This window comes from Genypterus blacodes, unplaced genomic scaffold (genome assembly GCF_046128005.1).
Source record: "Genypterus blacodes isolate CSIRO-AG114 ecotype Tasmania unplaced genomic scaffold, CSIRO-AGI_Gbla_v1 ptg000090l_1, whole genome shotgun sequence".
Classification (NCBI taxonomy): Eukaryota; Metazoa; Chordata; class Actinopteri; order Ophidiiformes; family Ophidiidae; genus Genypterus; species Genypterus blacodes.
Genome location: NW_027466895.1, coordinates 2,469,453 through 2,488,026, shown reverse-complemented (window position 1 = coordinate 2,488,026; position 18,574 = coordinate 2,469,453). Strand labels below are relative to the sequence as shown.

The following is an 18,574-nucleotide window of genomic DNA, read 5'->3' as shown; positions in this document are numbered from 1 at the left end:
CCAGATTTCATAACAGAATGCATAGCAGTGAGTCACATTTCCCCTTCTAGAACCTTCCAGAAGCTTCCGATTGAGTCCAAAATCATTAAATGGGACTTTTACAAGCATTAGAATGTCAGAAAAAAATGGAACTAATTAATACATAAAACAAATGTTCTCAAAACTGGATGACAGAAAATCCAAGAAAATCCCAAATTTGCAAACGGACAGGCAACAGAATTCCTGAAAAGTCCTGAAATCTAGAAGAACCTGTATTGGATACAGGTTGAAATAAACTTACTGCATTTTTCAAATAAGACTCAATAATGAATGAACATATGACCTTTTAAAGCATTTTTTCGGGACTCAATATATCAGATTCCATCACTAGGAGACGCTATAGAACTCACAGAGCGCTGTATGTATAGAGTTGTCATATTCATGAATATCCCAAATTGTGTACTTTTCCCATAATTGATATTTGTGGGCCTCTTTCCTAATCTACTGCGTTTGAGGTTGAAGGTAAATGAACATGAAAATGATGAATCAACTCCTTGCTGCATCACTTTGCTTGCTGCAGGAATAAGCCACGCACGGACACCTGGGATAAGAGTGGGGCTGTCTATCTTCTGCAATGACACCCACACCCACACCCACACACACACACACACACACACACACACACACATACATCCCCCCAAGCAGAAAATCCTCCTATTAGCTGACGACTCTTCGCTTAATGGCTTTAATTAAAAGAAAAAAAAAAGTTACAAATCCTGTCCAATGATTTCAGGGGCATGAATGCGACGTGGGCGATGTGAAGGTGTGACGAGGTTTGGAAGTGAGAAGGTGACTTTGCAAAAGAGTTTTGGAGGTTTAAAAGTTTCTGCTAGCTTTGATGTGGGATGTTCTGTGGAGGTACAAAGTGGAATAATAATCGAACTATGAAATTAAAGCCGTTTTTTTTTGACAGTGGGATTTGCTTTCATGTGGTTTTCATCAAACCTGCTCACACCGTTTGAAGATCAATTCATTCCCCTCTGTGAGCCGCACTAAGTGTGTAACGTATTGATCGCCCGTTACTTATTGATAGGTATGGGCAGCATATTGAAAAGAAAGATGAGGCAATAAAGCTCAATTCTTTCTAAAATAAATTAGTTCATTCCAAACATAGAATGGGTTTGCTTCATCACACCCACACGCACATGCGCACATGCACGCGCACACACACACACACACACACACACACACACACACACACACACACACACACACACACACACACACACACACACACACACACACACACAGCATTAAGATGGATGACTGTGTACAAAGTGAGTTAATGAGGTGAGCACTTGGCTGAGACACATGCTGCTCCAGCACAAAATGGGAAAATGGAGAGAATCCGAACTGAACGAAGAACTGTGTGACGCCCTGTGTTGCACCCAGCATGCACTCATGTACTTACACTATTACAAATATTAGCAGGGTTTTGTTTATAGGAATAACTAATACTTCTATCACTATTATCAATACAATTATTCCAAGAAGAGCTGCTGTTTCTACAAAGACTGCTGCTCCTACGACTATGACTTCATTGTCTCCTCTGCCTACTCTACTACAATGCTATTCAGTACTACGACATTTATGACTTCATGTACTACAGTATGTCAAAATATTGTCCCAGACTGAGACCTATCCTCTTTTACAACACACACACACAAATCTCAGCTGTCATCACATTACGTGTTTATATTTGAATTAAAGTTGCCAGCATAGAAAGGCTTACATATGATGCTGGCAGGTACACACACGCACACACACACACACACACACACACACACACCACAGATGGAACCATATTTTGAGCGCCCAATAAGCAGATGACAGGATAAAAAATCAGATAATATTTTGCTGCTAAACAAGTTCTCTGTATCAGCAATAAAGGAGTCGCTTGAGCGTCGTGTTTCTCAGGACTCAAATCTTTGACCACAATTTGGCTTAATTGACTTGAGACGCTTTAAATATTGTTATTCACGCTCGGGGAAATGTGACGAGAACGAGGAGACGTCAGCCAAAGAATTATGAGCTGTACACTATACACGCACAAAGAGAAATTACACATCCCCCACACACACACAGACACACACAGACACACACACTGAAAATCCCTGTGAGTGATTTTCACATTAGAGCGAAAACCCTCACCCACTCTCCTGTGACTGCACTTTATCGAAAGTGCTCTGTCTCACACACACACACACACACACACACACACACACACACACACACACACACACACACACCTGTCGCGTTCCTCTTCAGCATCACTTCTATTCCCACTACCTCTGTATGGACACTCTTCAGGAAAATGGGGAACATATACATACAGTTTATCTACAATATATGTCACCTGCCAGGGGAGGAGACTGTGGGTTGAGGTTTAAAGCGTTAAAAGCAAATTCCTGTTCATAGAATGGAGCACTTTGAACACATGAATGGATATTAAAGTAGGGCGATAGGAGCTGTCTGTTGTGTGTTTGACCCTGCAAAGATGTTTTAAAGTGGTATGAAAAGAGAAGCAGGAGATGAGTGGTAATGTAGAGATAACTGATGATTGGCTAACCAGTAATAGAATGAAAGACAATTATCCAGAGATGAAGGTAGGTACGTGTAGGTACATGCTCATTGCCCACCGGCTTCTGCCGCAGCAGCACACCTCATTTGCATAGCCACGCCCCCACCGGGTCTGACTCAGTGGAAATGCTCCAAAATGAGCCTTCGTCTGCATTCAGCTGCAGCCCGGGGACACAGACGCACAACTGGGGAAAAGCAGGATGAGGATGTAACGGTTGTGGCTGTAGACTCATTTGTAAAGGAACAATTAGGGAAAGCGCAGAATCCTACACCATTACAGGCCTGTATACTGCCCAGCCTCTGGGTTTGCTCCTTTAAATGGAGGAAAACGTTTGCGATCCATGTCACTGCCGGTGCAGATCTCATTAAAAGATGAAGAAACCACAGAGAGGAAACACTGTGACCTGCATCTTTATTTCCCCCCATTCTGCAGGGATCAGCAGCAAAAGCTCCAGATTCACTATTTCTCTGCCAAACTGACAGATTCTCATCAATGATCTTAAAAATTAGAAAAGGAATAAAGGAAGCCAGGGCAGGGGAGTTATTTATCTGTCATTCGTCGTTGCCTTATCAGCTTTTTTTCCTTCCTCTAAAGTTTTAGAGGTTGAAGAATGAGACCAGAGCTCATTCGCTGGATCATCTTACTTCAATTTCAGCTTGTTTACTTTGATGAAATGTATTATAAAATGTCAGCGTCTGCAGAAATGCCAGCTTTGACATACAGCGCCATTATTAGATAGAGAAGCTATATCCTACTTTTGATAGATTTTAGGCAATCATCCGACTCCGGCTTGAGTTTAGCTGAAAAACTATAAAACTTGTGAAGTTATTTGCATTTGGTGGCACTGTTGAGCTGCACAACTTCAGATTAACAACCGAATATAAGAGTTGTGTTTCTCCTGCAGCTCACCCACTGAAGGATGTGAGGAAAACAAAAGCATATCAGGGAGTAATTAGCACTGTGACTCACTCTAGGACGTCTCTGTTGAAGGGCTTCTTGCTGTTGCCGAGGAACTCCCCGATCATTTGCCGGCTCAGGCCCTTCCTCTGCAGCAGGAAGTGGGCTACACCTATGGGCGTGTCTGGGATGAAGCCGCGGGAGATGAGGAACTGAAGGCCTTTGTCAGGATTTCTGCAAATTTGCAGAAAAGAAAAAGAGAAATATTCAGTTAGTGATGTATGAGTAACCTGGCGGCGTCTCAAAACTGCACAGCGACAATATTCTGGCCTGAATACTGCGAGGAGTGCTGTGACATACTGTGGAAGTCTCTTACTGTGAAGCACTGCAGATTATCCACATTTAAGCACAATTAAGGGCGATAATAAGTCCATTTATTCAGTATCTGTGGGCAGGTAAGTGACACTTTCGATCCAAAGTAATGCAGAAAGAAGAGCTGCTGCCATAGCGACTGCAGTCAGGGAGCATTAATGAAACATGATGCATCGCAGTAATGAGATTCTTGAGATGAAAATCATTAAGTTGGGGCCGCTTATTGCGCAATGTCCTCTCAGTGTAGGTGGAGACTGTTGAAAATAATACAACACATAGGCTGCATCTGTATTCATCTCCTCGCCGGATTACAACATTCATTACCAAACTCCTAAACATCTCCACACACTGTTAAACCCACAGGACGCTTCCACAATCATAAATGCTGATTTGGGATGCAGATATGAACTCAAACTCAGAAAGTTGTCTCCTTAAATAAGTATGAAGTATGAAAACGCTTCTATCATCCAGGTTTAGGGGGTAAATCTAAGGCAGAAAGCTTCTTTTAATGATCCTGGCAACCTCTGAGGCCTTTTTTTTTAATCATCTGTGTTTGACGCAGTGGAAACAACTCTGAATCGTCACCAGTTGCATCACCAGTTGCGTCTGCTCATGGATCTCACGCTCCATCCTCCACAAGACCCCGAGATGCACTTAAACTTCGCTGAAAACACCTCACGCGTTTGATCAAGGGAGTGATATCTGTTTATTGCACCATTAAAAAAGAGAGGATAGAAAAGTGCCGCGATGGCGTCGGCTCAGCTGTCCCTCTCTGGCCTGACCAGGGCTTAAAGCGTCGCCATTACATAACGGACCGGTGTGGACCGCAGCTAATGGGCTTAGTAGGGCAGAGCAGAGGGGAGGACGGAGAGAGAGAGAGAGAGAGAGAGAGAGAGAATCGGCCTCGACACTCTCTCTGCCTACAGTTTTTCCTCTACACACCTCCGCCGAATTTGAGGTTTTGCCAAATGACAGACATGATTCATCTGATGTTTGCCAAACAACAGATGGTCCACACATGGAAATTACCATTTGTAGTACCGTTTGTCTCCGGTGACTGGAGGGGCACAAATAAGGAACGGTGCAGGAGCCAAGAAGGATGGAAGCTACACCTCTCCTGTTACTGAATAGAATCTGTAAAGGTCTCACATAAACCATCCTGCTGATCCACTGTGTTCATGAACTCATTCTCTCCCTCTCTCTCTTTCTCTCACACACACACACTGCGATCGTTCCATATACATCTCTTACTCCGGCTCGCGCGCTCCGATCGCTCTTTTTCGGTTACACTTCACGGGAATCGTAGCAACTGGAGCGTAAAGGACGCATCCAACCAACCTACACAGGAACCTCCTTCCTCCTCTGTCCTTTCCCTGTTCAAAGTTTGGTACCAAGTCCCCTGTGTGTCTGTGTGTGTGTGTGTGTGTGTCCATGCCCTTGACACACTCCCTGCCAACGAAATGGACTCATTGCAATTCCGCCCACACTCAAGAAAACTATCAAATGGTCTCTCACTCTAACTCAACCTTTCCCCCCCTCCGTCTCTTTTTGTCTCACACTCTTTCGCTCCCTCGCTCCCTTGCTCCCTTGCTCCCTTGCTCCCTTGCTCCCTTGCTCCCTTGCTCCCTTGCTCCCTTGCTTCTTCTCTCCTTTTCCATCACGCCCTGTTCCCTCTGTTTTTTCTTGTGCATGCCACCTACTGTCTCACACGGACGCACGCACGCACGCACGCACGCACGCACGCACGCACGCACGCACGCACGCACGCACGCACGCACGCACGCACGCACGCACGCACGCACGCACGCACGCACGCACGCACGCACGCACGCACGCACGCACGCACGCACGCACGCACGCACTCGCTTCAACAACTTCTGACTTCACCCATTGCTTTCATCTCTCCTCCCTCCATCTCTTCCCCTCTCCTGCCGAGAAGGTACACAGACCTCCTGCTACAACAAACACACACACACACACACGTACACACAGACACACAAACGCAGGACAGAGTCTGCCTGACTGTGTGTCTATGTGCGAGTTTGTGTGTCTATATGATTTAACGATACCCAAGTTCTCCCTAAAGCTTACAGCCCTGTTTAAGATGCAGAGGATACAACAGCACAGGTATTAGAGGGAGGATAAGAACTGGTGGAACTAATGGGCCTCAAGCTTGCATGCCCTCCCTCCCTCTCTCTCTCTCTCTCTCTCTCTCTCTCTCTCTCTCTCTCTCTCTCACCCCTCTCTTCCCTCAAAACCAATTTATTAAAACTCAGCTTATCTTTCTGGGTGTTTGATCAGGTGGGTGAGAAGAGGAGACTGCAAATAAAGAGAGAGAGGAGAGGGAGAGGAGAGACGATGAAAACTTCACAGAAGCTCCATATCAAACACACACACACACGCACACACACATAACCACACACACACGGTCTTTGGTTTTCCTTGATACTGTGCGACACAGAGAATGTTTGGTGTGTGTTGTGTAGTATAATTAAACACCTTCTGCAGACCATCTGCTTGCACTGCGGGTGCGGCTAAAAGTCAAATCCCCAGTTGGAACCAAATCTTACGAATAGCATTGTGGGAGAAAAAAAAATGTATTTGCCATTATTTCTATCCAAACATCAGTGCTTCAGTGGTGTCATCCTCTTCTGATTCTTCCTCATCGTTCCTGCTCTGGCGTTCCCCGTCACGCTCCATCAAAGTTAATCGGCTTTATCGCAATGCTTTTATCGCTTTTATCTCGGAAGCGAGCAAAGATGATCTTCTAAATTTACAAGAGGTGGAATAATCACAACAAAATAAAAGTAAATTTTTTGTGTAGATATACAGATTAAAAATGGTTCAAAACCAGTTTCATATCTATTTTCATGCCTTTGTAAAGAATTTCAAATTGTCTTTATCTCTGAATGGTGAAATATGAATAAACTTGCGTTGTGTTGCAGACTTTTCCCACCCAGTTCCCAAGATGCCGGTCGGGAAAGTAACTTTTAATCACATCAGCCACTTGCCGCAGAGTGACTAATGAGGATTTCAGGCTCTGTGGACGGTTTCCATTATTCCTTGAATTCAGTTGTAATATGCTCTAACTGATTGGTCCCATCTACTTTGTCATTAGTGGAGCTCAGACTGCGACCGGTCCGGTTAATTCATTGCAAAGTGGAGCGAGTGTTTGTGCCCTTTAGTGTCTCGGGGGTGGACAGCTAATAGTGCGTGTGGCTAATTTAATGGAGTAATTCCTACCGTGTGTCGCTGTCGGCTGATTATCACGGCTTTAGGAGTCGGGCATTTCCAGAAAAAGTTTTGAAGCTTAAATGAGATCAGAGGTGTCGCAAGAATACGATTAATGTTCTAAATATATAATGAATGGTTTTTATTGCTTATCATATTTGCTCACTGGAGTTTGCTCAGCTTTTTGTCACACGTCAGGATTCATATTCTCTCGCTCTCTCTCTCTATTTCGACGTGTCAAGAGAAAGAATAGATTCAGTCAGGTTCTGGCCTCGTTGCTGTCACCATGGCAACACTTTTCTATCTCTCCCTGCCATGTAACCGCGGCGCACCTGTCTGGAGCCAGACCAGAGAAGTTGTTACCTGGTTTTGGTTTCGTGGAGGGGAAACCGAATGCTGGAAGAGACGGCGAGCGTGTTTGTGGAAGCACGTCTCGTTCAAGGTCACAGGGGGTGGGGGGGAAACTTCCCTCAACCGAATGTGAGGAGAATAAACTTAAAATGGAAACAAAGTGATTCTAAATGGTCACTCACACGTTGAAGAGGTTCAGGCCGATGCGGTAGAGGCGTTTCCTCATGACGTCAGTGGACAGCGTGGGTGACTTGCAGCTGGCCGGGTTCTCGCAGTGGTAGCGCGGCAGGCTGAGGATCATGGCCTGCAGTGCCTCCTTGGACGACGCCTCAGAGGTGGAGCGCGCTTCTGTGGACGTGCTGCTGCTGCTCATCTGCTCCGAGCTGTCCGGCGTTTCCGAGCTGCTCCTCTTGGCCAACAGGGGCTCTGCCACGGGAGAGCTCACCAAAGGCACGGGCTGCGGCGGAGGGGCCCGAGGGGGCGCTGAGGGCAGTGGTGCTCTAAACGTGGCCTCCTCCTGGATTGGAGGGGCAGCCATCTTGTCCAGAGGGGTTAGGGGAGGCTGCTCCTCATCCTCCTCCAGCTCTTCTTCACTCGGAGGAGGTGCTGGGAAGTCAATATCACTCCCTTCTAAGTCTGTGTCCAGGGGCGGCGGAGGTTCTTGGGGAGGAGGTGGGGGAGAAATGGGTTCATAGGAGACTTCTGCAGGGGGAGGAGGAGGAGGAGGAGGAGGAGGATCCTGTGCGAGTGGAGCAGTGGCAGGAGTGGCGTTTGTTGTGGTGGAAGTGGTGGTGACAGTGATGGACGCTCCTTCCTGTTGGACACAGCTGCCGAGGGTCGTGGCCGACTCCATGACTGAGGATGAAACCCGGAAGCTATCGATCTGCACCGTCACGTCCCTGAACGCCATCATCAACTTGCTCGCACTTCTTGACAAATCACTGGGATCCAGCGGGCCTTGTTGAATCTTTGACTCTTCCTCACCACTGCCGACGCCGCAGATGCCACCTCCTTCTCTTCCTCCTCCTCCTCCTCCTGCCGCCGCTGCTTTATTGAAGGGGTCGGCATTAAACTGGTACGTGCCGCCCTCCTGCAGAGAACACATGGTCTTCAAGCTCCAGTTGCTGAGAGCATCATCGATGGACTTGGCGAGAGACTGGACCTGCTCTGTGAAGGAGTCTTCCAGGTCGGTCAAGGTGCCGCCTACAGTGGTGGGCAGAGACGGCGAGCGCACCAGCGGGATGCCGGTCAGGTTGCAGCCTTCGGCCAGGGCCCGCTCGGCCGAGAAGCCCTCGGTGTTCTGCACGCGGACTTTGCGCAGGGAGATTCGCCGAGGCAGCCGACTCTCCAGCAGGGAGTTGCGGATCTTCTCGAAGTTCTTGCTGAGCTGGTACTGGCGGAAGGCGGTCTGGATCTTGCAGGCGGCGCGGCGGGAGATGAGGTGGCCGCCGTATTTGTGCTCTAACATTTCGATCTAAAAAAAAGAAAACAGAGGGAGATGAGAGTAAAGTAACAAAATGCAGGAAAAAATTGTTTTGTTTCAGGTGACAGATGAGTAACGCTGTGCTGTAAAATTGGAAGCCGGCCCAAAAGAGCCTTAGAGAGTTTTATTCATACATTGACACATTCTGTATTAGCAAAGTCCATTCAGTTCCTCTGCATCAAACACAAACAGCAGTATGCGATTAAATGTTGCAGCACAATTTGCAATTACGGGCAGAGACATCGCTACTCAAGATCAGTGACACGTGACTGTGATTATAACAGGAGCATCCTGATGAGACATTACGTAACCAGCACAACACACACACGAGGGCAAGCAAGGGACATCCCCTTCGCCAAGGTCAAAGGAGGTCGTAGGGCCTGCAACACCAGTAATCCTTTGCGTTGCATGTGGATGTGTAGTTTAAATGGACGGATCATGGGCGCGGTGATATGAATGATGGCTTATGTTTGTGTTGTTTTGTCCTCGTGAACCAAAACTCTTCAGGTCTTCAGTGAACAGAACTCCTTATCTCTGAGAAATCCCAGCGAGAACTGTTTGAAACTGAACGAGCCGTTAATCTTTCCTGTGAAAAATTGCTGAAAGACTGTGGGAAATAGATAGAGATGTAATATGGATGAAACCTCCTTTTAGTGTCTTGGTATAATCAGGGAGGAGAGTATCTGCGCTCACAACCAGCGCTTATCTCCTCCAGTCTCTCTTATGAAATCCGTCTCACTCAGACCAAATCAATGCATATCATCCCGCGTCTGTTCCGACGTTATCAAGGCCGCGAGCGCGAGAGTGAAGTTGGAGCATTTAACTGTCTTGCTCTCTCTCATCTCCAGAACCTGGAACACGTGTCCCAGACGCCAGGAAGTGAAGCGTAAGTCCTATAAATTCAAATGGAGCTGAGTCGACTCTTGCTGCGGCCAAGAGGGGATCAGAAATGTGACTTTCATCCGCTAATCTCCTCTGGACAAAGTCACCCAGCCGTCACTTGCGGACTTGTGCAAAGAGGCACTGATAGACTGTAATGCCTGGAGGCTTTGCAATTTGTGATAAGTGGTTAGTTCAACAAGATGCAGCCTCTGCCATTGTCACTGGGAGAAGCAAATCACATAAAAAGCTCTTTAGAAAGTGGAATGACACTGAGAAATCCATTTTATCTCCTCCATTTACATTTTCACTGCAGAGCCTCCGTGAGCTAAAGTGAGACATTGCGAGCGTATTAAGATGGCTTCTGAATGGGAGGCTGGATCGGAGCTCTACTGTATGTGCTGATTGGGGGATTTCTGTGCCGTTCGCTCCTGCAGGCCGGACGAGCTCGCTCTAATCTGGAATGCTCTGTGACAATCTTCAGTGTCTGATTGCTTTCACAGCACTCCAAACGACGGCATATTAAAGACAAGAGCAGAGAGGCGACGTGCATGACCTCATTACGCAGAATGGGGCCCCACATGAAAGCCGAATTGTGAAAGATTCTACCGCTGGGTCGAGAGAGAGAGAGAGAGAGAGAGAGAGAGAGAGAGAGAGAGAGAGAGAGAGAGAGAGAGAGAGAGAGAGAGAGAGAGAGAGGGGGGGGGGGGGGCGGGGGAAGAAGAGAGAGAGAGAAGGAAGAAGAGAGTGGGAGTGAGGGCGGGATAGAGAGAGAGAGAGGGAGAGAGAGAGAGAGAGAGAGAGAGACGGGGAAGAAGAGAGTGGGGGCAAGGAAGAGAGAGATAGGGGCAGAGAGGGGGGGGAGAAAGAGTGAAAGAGAGACGAGGGAGAGGGAGAGAGAGAGAGAGCTTTCTATTCTCATTTTACCCTTCATTTTTAGTATTATTGGAAATGTATGTGGGTCAAAATAAACTATAGACCATTTTTAAAAATCTGAAAATAATTCTAGAAAATTTTGAAACCTGATTTGTTTTTGTCCCACTGCATCCCTTTAGCAGACCGGTGAAATATGATTGTAGCCTCCACAGGCAGGGAGAAACATGGCTGCTGAGCATGTACTGTATATGTTTTGGCTTCTTGCAGGGGAGAGACGCGTAAAGCATTTAGGTCACGTCGCGACGCTAATCTGAGTGTGTATCTGACACACTTTGACATTCAGCTCGGGATCACAGCCAGCGGGACAACTGGAGAGATGATGGATGGATGAGACAAGACAAGGAGGTGAAGAGTCGTCTCCCTGACTAAATGTTGCTTCACCGTGACTGTAAATCTAAAGACATATGGTAGACTTGTGATCCAGCCTCCAGTGTATGTGTGTGGCTGGGTGTGTGTGAGGCAAAGGGAAAAGATGAAGGCAGGCAAAGAGATGAATGAAACGGAGAGTGGAGGTATGAAAGCGGGCCTGTGTTGAGGCCGGAGAGTAAGATACTGAAAGTGATGTGGTGAGATGGATGAACGAGTAGAAGAGTAGCGGAGCTGCAAATAGTCGCTCTGCCGTTACTCACCTGTCAGCTCTGCCTCTGATCACTTGGCTAAGTGCTGATGGAGAGAGATTATGTCAGAGCGCACGGCGGTGACGCAGCTCTGTTCCTCTAAATCGATGGTGACGAACGGAACGGCGCCGTCGTGACCTTGCGTCTACCTCTCGCTAAGAGGAAGTGTGAGATGATCCAGCGTGAATCGTGTTTAATATCATGTTTCATATGAGTGTGTTCTTTAGAAACAGCGCAACCATAAGGAAATAACTCCAGAAGCATTCAAATACATTTCAGTAAGATAACGCCACCCAACTGGGCTGTGAGGTACTGCTGACATGAGCAACTGTTTCTGTCTGGAAATGAAATATTAATGCAAGTCACTGCAAGTCAAACACACGGGGCACTATTCCCTTTTTCTCATTTTAAAGGAGCAGATTGTGCTATTTGTAGTAATACGCTCTGATTACTTCCTCTGGTTTCTGTTGTTGTTCTTGCATGATAAGAAACAAGATGTTATATACTTTACAACAAATTTACCACAAAGATTTGATGCATTTCAAGAGAAATCTCTGAATTGTACAAATCTCATTCTACTGTTCACTTCATTTATTGGGTTACGTAGTGAGTCAGTTAGTTACTGTTATAGATGCAGCACATCACATTAAAAACCTCCATACATGCAGAACTATTTGTTGCATAAATCACTGACTCATCAGTTCAGACGACGCAGGGCAAAAATGCCAAACTGTGATTAGGAGCGTTCAAGCTCATGTGCTCAGTGAGTCCAAACATCTGCATGATTAACGCAGTGATATTACGTAACGGCAGAACTGGGACACGACTAATGCCGACTCTATTATAAGATGCAGATAGATAGTAAATAGAGAGGCAAGAGGTCTGTTTCACTGGAGTCACTCAAATGTATTTCATAAGGACTTGCAAGCAGTAAACATGAACTTTTACTGTAGTTAAGCACAGATTAGAGAGTCACTGAGAGTCACTCATGCATTATTTATACTCTCTGATATCTCCACCTGATTAATCGCCTCGTGTTTGCTTTACATAAGCACAGTGAAGTATTGATAGAGTAGACAGCATCAACCTGAGTGTGAAAGTCGAATTAATTAGTCCAGCGCTGGGAAAAATAAAGGAGTTTTCCACTTTCAGATATGCGACTTGTGGCGTGGGACTGGAGGTGTGAAGTGGAGGTAAAAATAACCAAAGGTCTCAAATGGGGTTAGAGGGAAAAAAAGGAAGAAGTGGGAGTGAAAATAGAGGCGTCAGAGTGAGACAAAGCGAGAGCAACAGTGTCTGGAAAAACACTTTAGTCTCGTCGTCCGCTAGTTTAGAAGAGAGATGGCAGAAAAATGCTAAACCTGCTGCCAGATTTCTCTCCTCGCTCATACTTAAAGAAGGATACACCCAAATGTAATCAAATGCCGCCTCAGATCACCTGTGAATAGATTTAGCTCCATACTAGGATATAACACACACAGCAGCAGCAGCATGTAGTCAAAAACTGATTTTTATTGAGGAAGATTTGACCTCTGACCCGTATTCTGTTCCTTACCTGGCTGTGAACTCCACGGACTAGAAGAATGTCTGGTCAAATGGAATGGAAGTGATGTAATGAATAGGTGGATGTTTGATGGTGCTGAAGATGGGAAGTGATCTTGCAACATTTGACTCCCTGTCAAACAACAACAACAACAGCAACAACAACAACACCAACAACAGGTTTGACCAGACTGCATGAATAACAGGAATACAACAATGTACATTCACAGCATGTACACACATTTACACACAGAGGACACATTGGTTTGTTTAAAGGTCAGATTATCAACCACAACATGCCTTGCGTCTCTATGTAAGCGTGTGTGTGTGTGTGTGTGTGGACAAACTTAAGTGATATATCAATAATACCTTCAGAAGCCTCACCACTCCAAAATCAGATGGAAGATGGCACCACACTGTGAAGTGGATGACGATGATGAGGATGACAGCGATGACGGCGATGACGACGATGGAGGAATGATTTGCGAGGATGAGCGACCCCTGGTGGTGATGAATGATAATGCAGCTCTTCGTTAGCTTGGATAGCAAACATGACACGTTTTCGAAGACAAAAGCGAAACAAGGACTCAACCTTGGACAGAGAGCTAAAAACATCACAAACTTCCCACGACAACGTACAACAACAGACACACACACACACACACACAAGCCAGGTTACACACCAACCCCTCCACCCCCGACACATCCCTACCTGTTTATTTTTGAGGTCAAGCGAGAGCTCATAGTCGGAGGTGGCAGCGTGCGAGCAGGCGCCGTTGCGCTGCACCCTCAAGGGCGAGGCCGTGTGGTGCAGGCTGGCCCTCCTTCCCGCCCCACCTCCTCTAGCTCCTCCCGCTCCTTCATCCTCCTCTTCCTCCTGCGTGGCCGCGCCCTCTCCCTGGTGTTGCACCTCTTCATCCTCCTCTCCCTCTTGCGTTGATCCCTCTTCTGTCTCTTGCTTTGCCTCCTGTCCTGCTGCTGCAGCGGGAGCGTCTTCCTGCTCTGAAGCTTCTTTGTTTGAAACCTCAACCTGGGAGTGAGGCTCCGGTTGCGGCTCAGGCTCAGGCTCATACTCGGGCTCGGGTTCGGGTTCGGGTTCAGGTTCGGGTTCGGGTTCGGGTTCGGGTTCGGGTTCAGGTTCAGGTTCAGGTTCAGGTTCAGGTTCGGGCTCTGGGTCTGGCTCGGGTTCCAGTTCAGGTTCAGGTTCTGGTTCAGGTTCAGGTTCAGGTTCTGGTTGGGTTTCTGGCTGAGGTTGGACTTGGGGCGTGAGCTCAGACTGCAGCAGTGGTTGTGTCTGTGGCTCAGATTGCTGTGGTTGCTGTGGCTGGACCTCACTCTGCAGCTCCCCCTCTCCTCCCTTCCCTTCCTCCCCCACAGGCCAGTCTGGAGAAAGGTCATCGCTGCAGAAAGGAGGAGAAAACGCAGAGTGAGGTGGCTGCTGCTGCATCCGAGCTGACCTCTGACCTTCTTCTCCGGGCTGCCTGGGTGTGTGGAGGGTGACTCTGCTACCAAGTGTGTGCGGGGAGGCCCCACTGTGTCTACCTGCTCTGCTCTGTCTGTCTCACTCGCTGTCTCTCTGTCTCTCTGTCTGTCTCAACATACTACTGACAGACAATGAAACAAAGAACAAAAGCCACAGTGTGCGACAGAAACAGGAGGATCAGAAGCGGTTGCAGGTTGCAGTAAAACCTTCACAAGAGGAAACGTGAAGACACAAACACACACACGGACCGCTGATGCACACACACACACGCACACACGCACACACGCACACACACACACACTGGGGAACAGTCATGCAGCTAATCCGCGCCTCTAAGCTTGTTGTGGTGGACGGAGTCATGGATGCGTTGGATGTACAGTATGTCCGCTCTATAGGCGCCACATGCCACCGTGATATTAGAGTTCTTGGACAGAATAGAGTGGAGCGTCAAATCATCCCTTTATAAGCAAAAACATGAGAAAACAATGACTCATGCTACATTTACGTAATGGATTTGAACCAAGTTAAGAAGGGAAATATGCAGAATTTTGCTGTTTCTATCAGTTTGATAGCATTAAGTGTTCAGGGAGGGGGAATGCACAAAAAAGAAGGTATGTTTTCACTCAGTGTGTATAACGGTGCTGCAGCAAGGTGAGAATAGAGGATGGTTTGAATCACCCAGGCCTGTCATTACCCAGATTGAGACACAACATTCTTCTTCTTCCTCTTCTTGGATACTTTGTTAAAGCTGAGAGGAAACAGCGGCACGGATCTCCTGGGCGGGTGGGGGAGGGGGGAGATACAGGGCTGAGACTTCTATGTGTGCATTCGTGCGGCTTCGTATTTCATATTCTAACCTGCAGCCTGATTATTTGTGTAACCAACCTTGGAACACACAACATTTCCCCGCTGCTAAACTTCCTCCCTTTGCACTCGGGGCAGCACAGAGAGTACCTTCACCTCCGTCTGCCTCCTTCTGAAATAGAGCTTGTAGAGGTAATGAATAATGAAGAGGGCGAAATAAACCCTGAGGAGGGAACTGCAGGTGAGCCTTACCCCGGGAAAATAAATAAAAGCTGCGGAGAGGGAAAACAGATTCAATGTTTCCTCCCGTCGTGAATCTAAATCTTCTTTGTCAAGCTTCCTCTCTCTCTCTCTCTCTCTCTCTCTCTCTCTCTCTCTCTCTCTCTCTCTCTCTCGCTCTCTCTCTCACTCTCTCGTGTCAGCGTAAAAGACGAACAAGCCGCTGCGTTTCTATCCAGCACATAATTACACCGTCGTCTGCTGACATGTCACCGCTCGTCCGTGATTGCTAGTGGCCACGGCTCAGGTTCGTGTGTGTGTGTGTGTGTGTGTGTGTGTGTGTGTTGTGTCTGGCACAATCAGCCTTACAAGCAAAAACGTCCCTTTCTCTAACAAAAAGGTTTGGAGGAGCAGATACACAATGATCATTATGGGGTTTAATGGTGACACACGTTGCTTCACTCTGGCAGTCACACGTGCGTCCTCATCTCTTTTTTGCAGCATTGCAGCGGCGTATTTGTACAGTGTGTGTGTGTGTGTGTATGTGTGTGTGTGTGTGTGTGTGTCCCTTTGTTACCTCCCGTATATTCTAATACGGTAGAGTTCACTGATAGAGCAGAGGATGCCCTCCTTTTCCTGACTGCTCTCTCTCTTTCTCTCTCACTCTCCCGCCCCCTCTGCCAATGGCAACGCATTAAGCGCTCTTAGAGTCTCGGTTTCAAAACATTCCACTTTATTTTCATCTCTCAAAGTGGCTCGGGATTCAGCCGGGCTCTTCTCTTTTCATGTCGCAGCGTGAGAGGGAATATAATCATATCAAACAAAGCGCCGCACAAAAGCGATATTATTTAGCTTTGAGGCAAAGGTACGGGCGCAGCGCATCCAGGAGTCGCACGTTTACACGCCGACTGCAACGTGGGAAGGGAAACTGAATCTGCATGTGCCAGACGAAACGGAAACGCCAAAGAAGAAGGAAGCTGTTCATCTTCAATCATCTCGTCACTCATGCTCCACTAAATCCCTCCCTCCTTCCTTCCTTACACCCTGCCGCCTCGTGGAGAATTAATCAATCAGATCATCAGGCAGAACAGGAGGGCAGCACGGAGACTAGAAGCTTCCGCATAAATAAGCATATTACACGCGGAGGAGGAAATCTGCTGAACGCATCATCCCAGCGCCGGTTTGAAATTCATCACCGTCTCTGCCGGGAGGAAAATCGTGACTTATAGCGGCCAAAGGACTCAGATTGCAAGAGGGGAAATATGGAGGCTGTGTGTGTGAGTGAGTGAGATTGTATTAGAGAGAGAGAGAGAGAGAGAGAGAGAGAGAGAGAGAGAGAGAGAGAGAGAGAGAGAGGTATGCCCTGCTCCAAGGCCCAATACACGTTTACGTTCCAAAATGCAAACACTACAGTGCCACCATCAGGCCGACCGCTAGCAAAATTTGATGGGCTCTGTCCTGGATTCTAACCAACCTGCCTGCCAGGTTTCATGTAAATCAGGTCGTAACTTTTAAAGTAATCCTGCTGAAACACAGACATATTACATTTTACAATTATCTGAACATCCTGCTAAAACTGCATTAGTTTTGGCATCAGAAGACAGAAGATGCTGATAAATAGATAGGCATTTCTTCTTCTCTGTTAATTTTGGAGGATTTATGAAGAATTTCAGGCTAATTCACCTTAAACAAAAGTTGTAATCAAAGTATCCAAATTCCACATTTTCAACTTCTTGCAGCTGGCCCTGAGTTGAGCTGGATTAACTTACCTCCAGGACACACACACACACACACACACACACACGCTCAAACACCTGACTGATGACAGCGCCGAGGTCACCATGTCCTGTATGACGATGACGCTCGATGGGGATCAGAGAAGTATGACCCGCGTCAATGGATGATTAACAATGTCACACAGGAAGCCAGATGTTTCCACTGCCAGTGTGTGTGTGTGTGTGTGTGTGTGTGTGTGTGTGTGTGGATCAACCCCACAGAGTGGTGTCATAAAACCCAGGACATAAATTAACGTGACATTGATTGGTGTCTCTTTGGGACGAGAGCAATTCTATCTCAACGACAGAAAAGATATATCACGTGTAAGAGTCTTTGTTTTCCTTGATCAAGGTCATATAGCAACACACACACACACACACACACACACACACACACACACACACACACACACACACACACTGCAGCAGCTCAACTCAAGAGCATTGCCTTTTTGTTTGAAATCGGGGGTGAAGCTCTTGAGATGCTTTCAGGCGGCGGGAGCACATCCATCTATATCGTGGCGTCCTTAACAAATATAGCCACGTCATCTTTAAATCATGAGACAGGGGCTGCCCGAGTCATGTGACGCTTTACTGCCACAGACGCAGAGGACGGCAGGGAACGAACGATTATCACTCGCATGGACGGTAAACAAAGGCCTCAATAAAATACAGAGAGAAAGAGAGAGAGAGAGAGAGAGAGAGAGGGAACCTGAGAAACAAACGTATATTTTTACATTTGTAATCTATACATTATGTTAAGTGAGTGAGTTTGTGGCGTTTTTATGTGGAGGGTTTGTGATCTGTATCACAGCGGGCGGAGCTAATGGCCACGCTCTTATTCATCGGCGTGAACTTTAAGATTGAGCAAAGATATCAGCCCGAAGGGTGTAGAAGACAAACCACGTGCAGATACCTTACGCGGGTACACACACACACACAGAGGGAGAGAGAGAGAGAGAGAGAGAGAGAGAGAGAGAGAGAGAGAGAGAGAGAGAGAGAGAGAGAGAGAAAGAGAGAGAGAGAGAGAGCGGTGTGAGCCAGGGGCATCTTTCCAGCAACAATGGAGCACAGAGCGAAAAAACATGGGCTGTGAAATATGCTGGAGAAGATTTCACATCCATTCCTGTGAAAAGATGCTGCCAAAGGGACAAGAGAGAGAGACGGAGAGAGCGAGAGAGACAGAGAGAGAGGGAGAGAGAGGGAGAGAGAGAGAGAGGGAGAGAGAGGGAGAGAGAGGGAGAGAGAGAGAGCAGCAGAGGAATGTGCATTATGGATGCACTGTATAGGAATCACAGGTCGGGATGTTAAGAACGCATTAGAAGAACAAATCAGGGCCTCAGTGTGGGTTGAAGGATCTGTTCT

The 18,574-nt window shown here is 47.1% G+C and overlaps 1 protein-coding gene across 1 annotated transcript in view; it reads right to left on the bottom strand.

The window, feature by feature from the left end:
• Positions 1–18,574, bottom strand: part of LOC143007558 (IQ motif and SEC7 domain-containing protein 3-like) — a gene marked incomplete at its 5' end in the record, with an annotated part of 51,876 nt that overhangs the window by 13,828 nt on the left and 19,474 nt on the right. Inside the window, 3 exon segments of the mRNA XM_076158956.1 lie at positions 3,590–3,751; positions 7,654–8,945; positions 13,641–14,328. Coding sequence (XP_076015071.1) covers positions 3,590–3,751; positions 7,654–8,945; positions 13,641–14,328 — 2,142 coding nt within the window.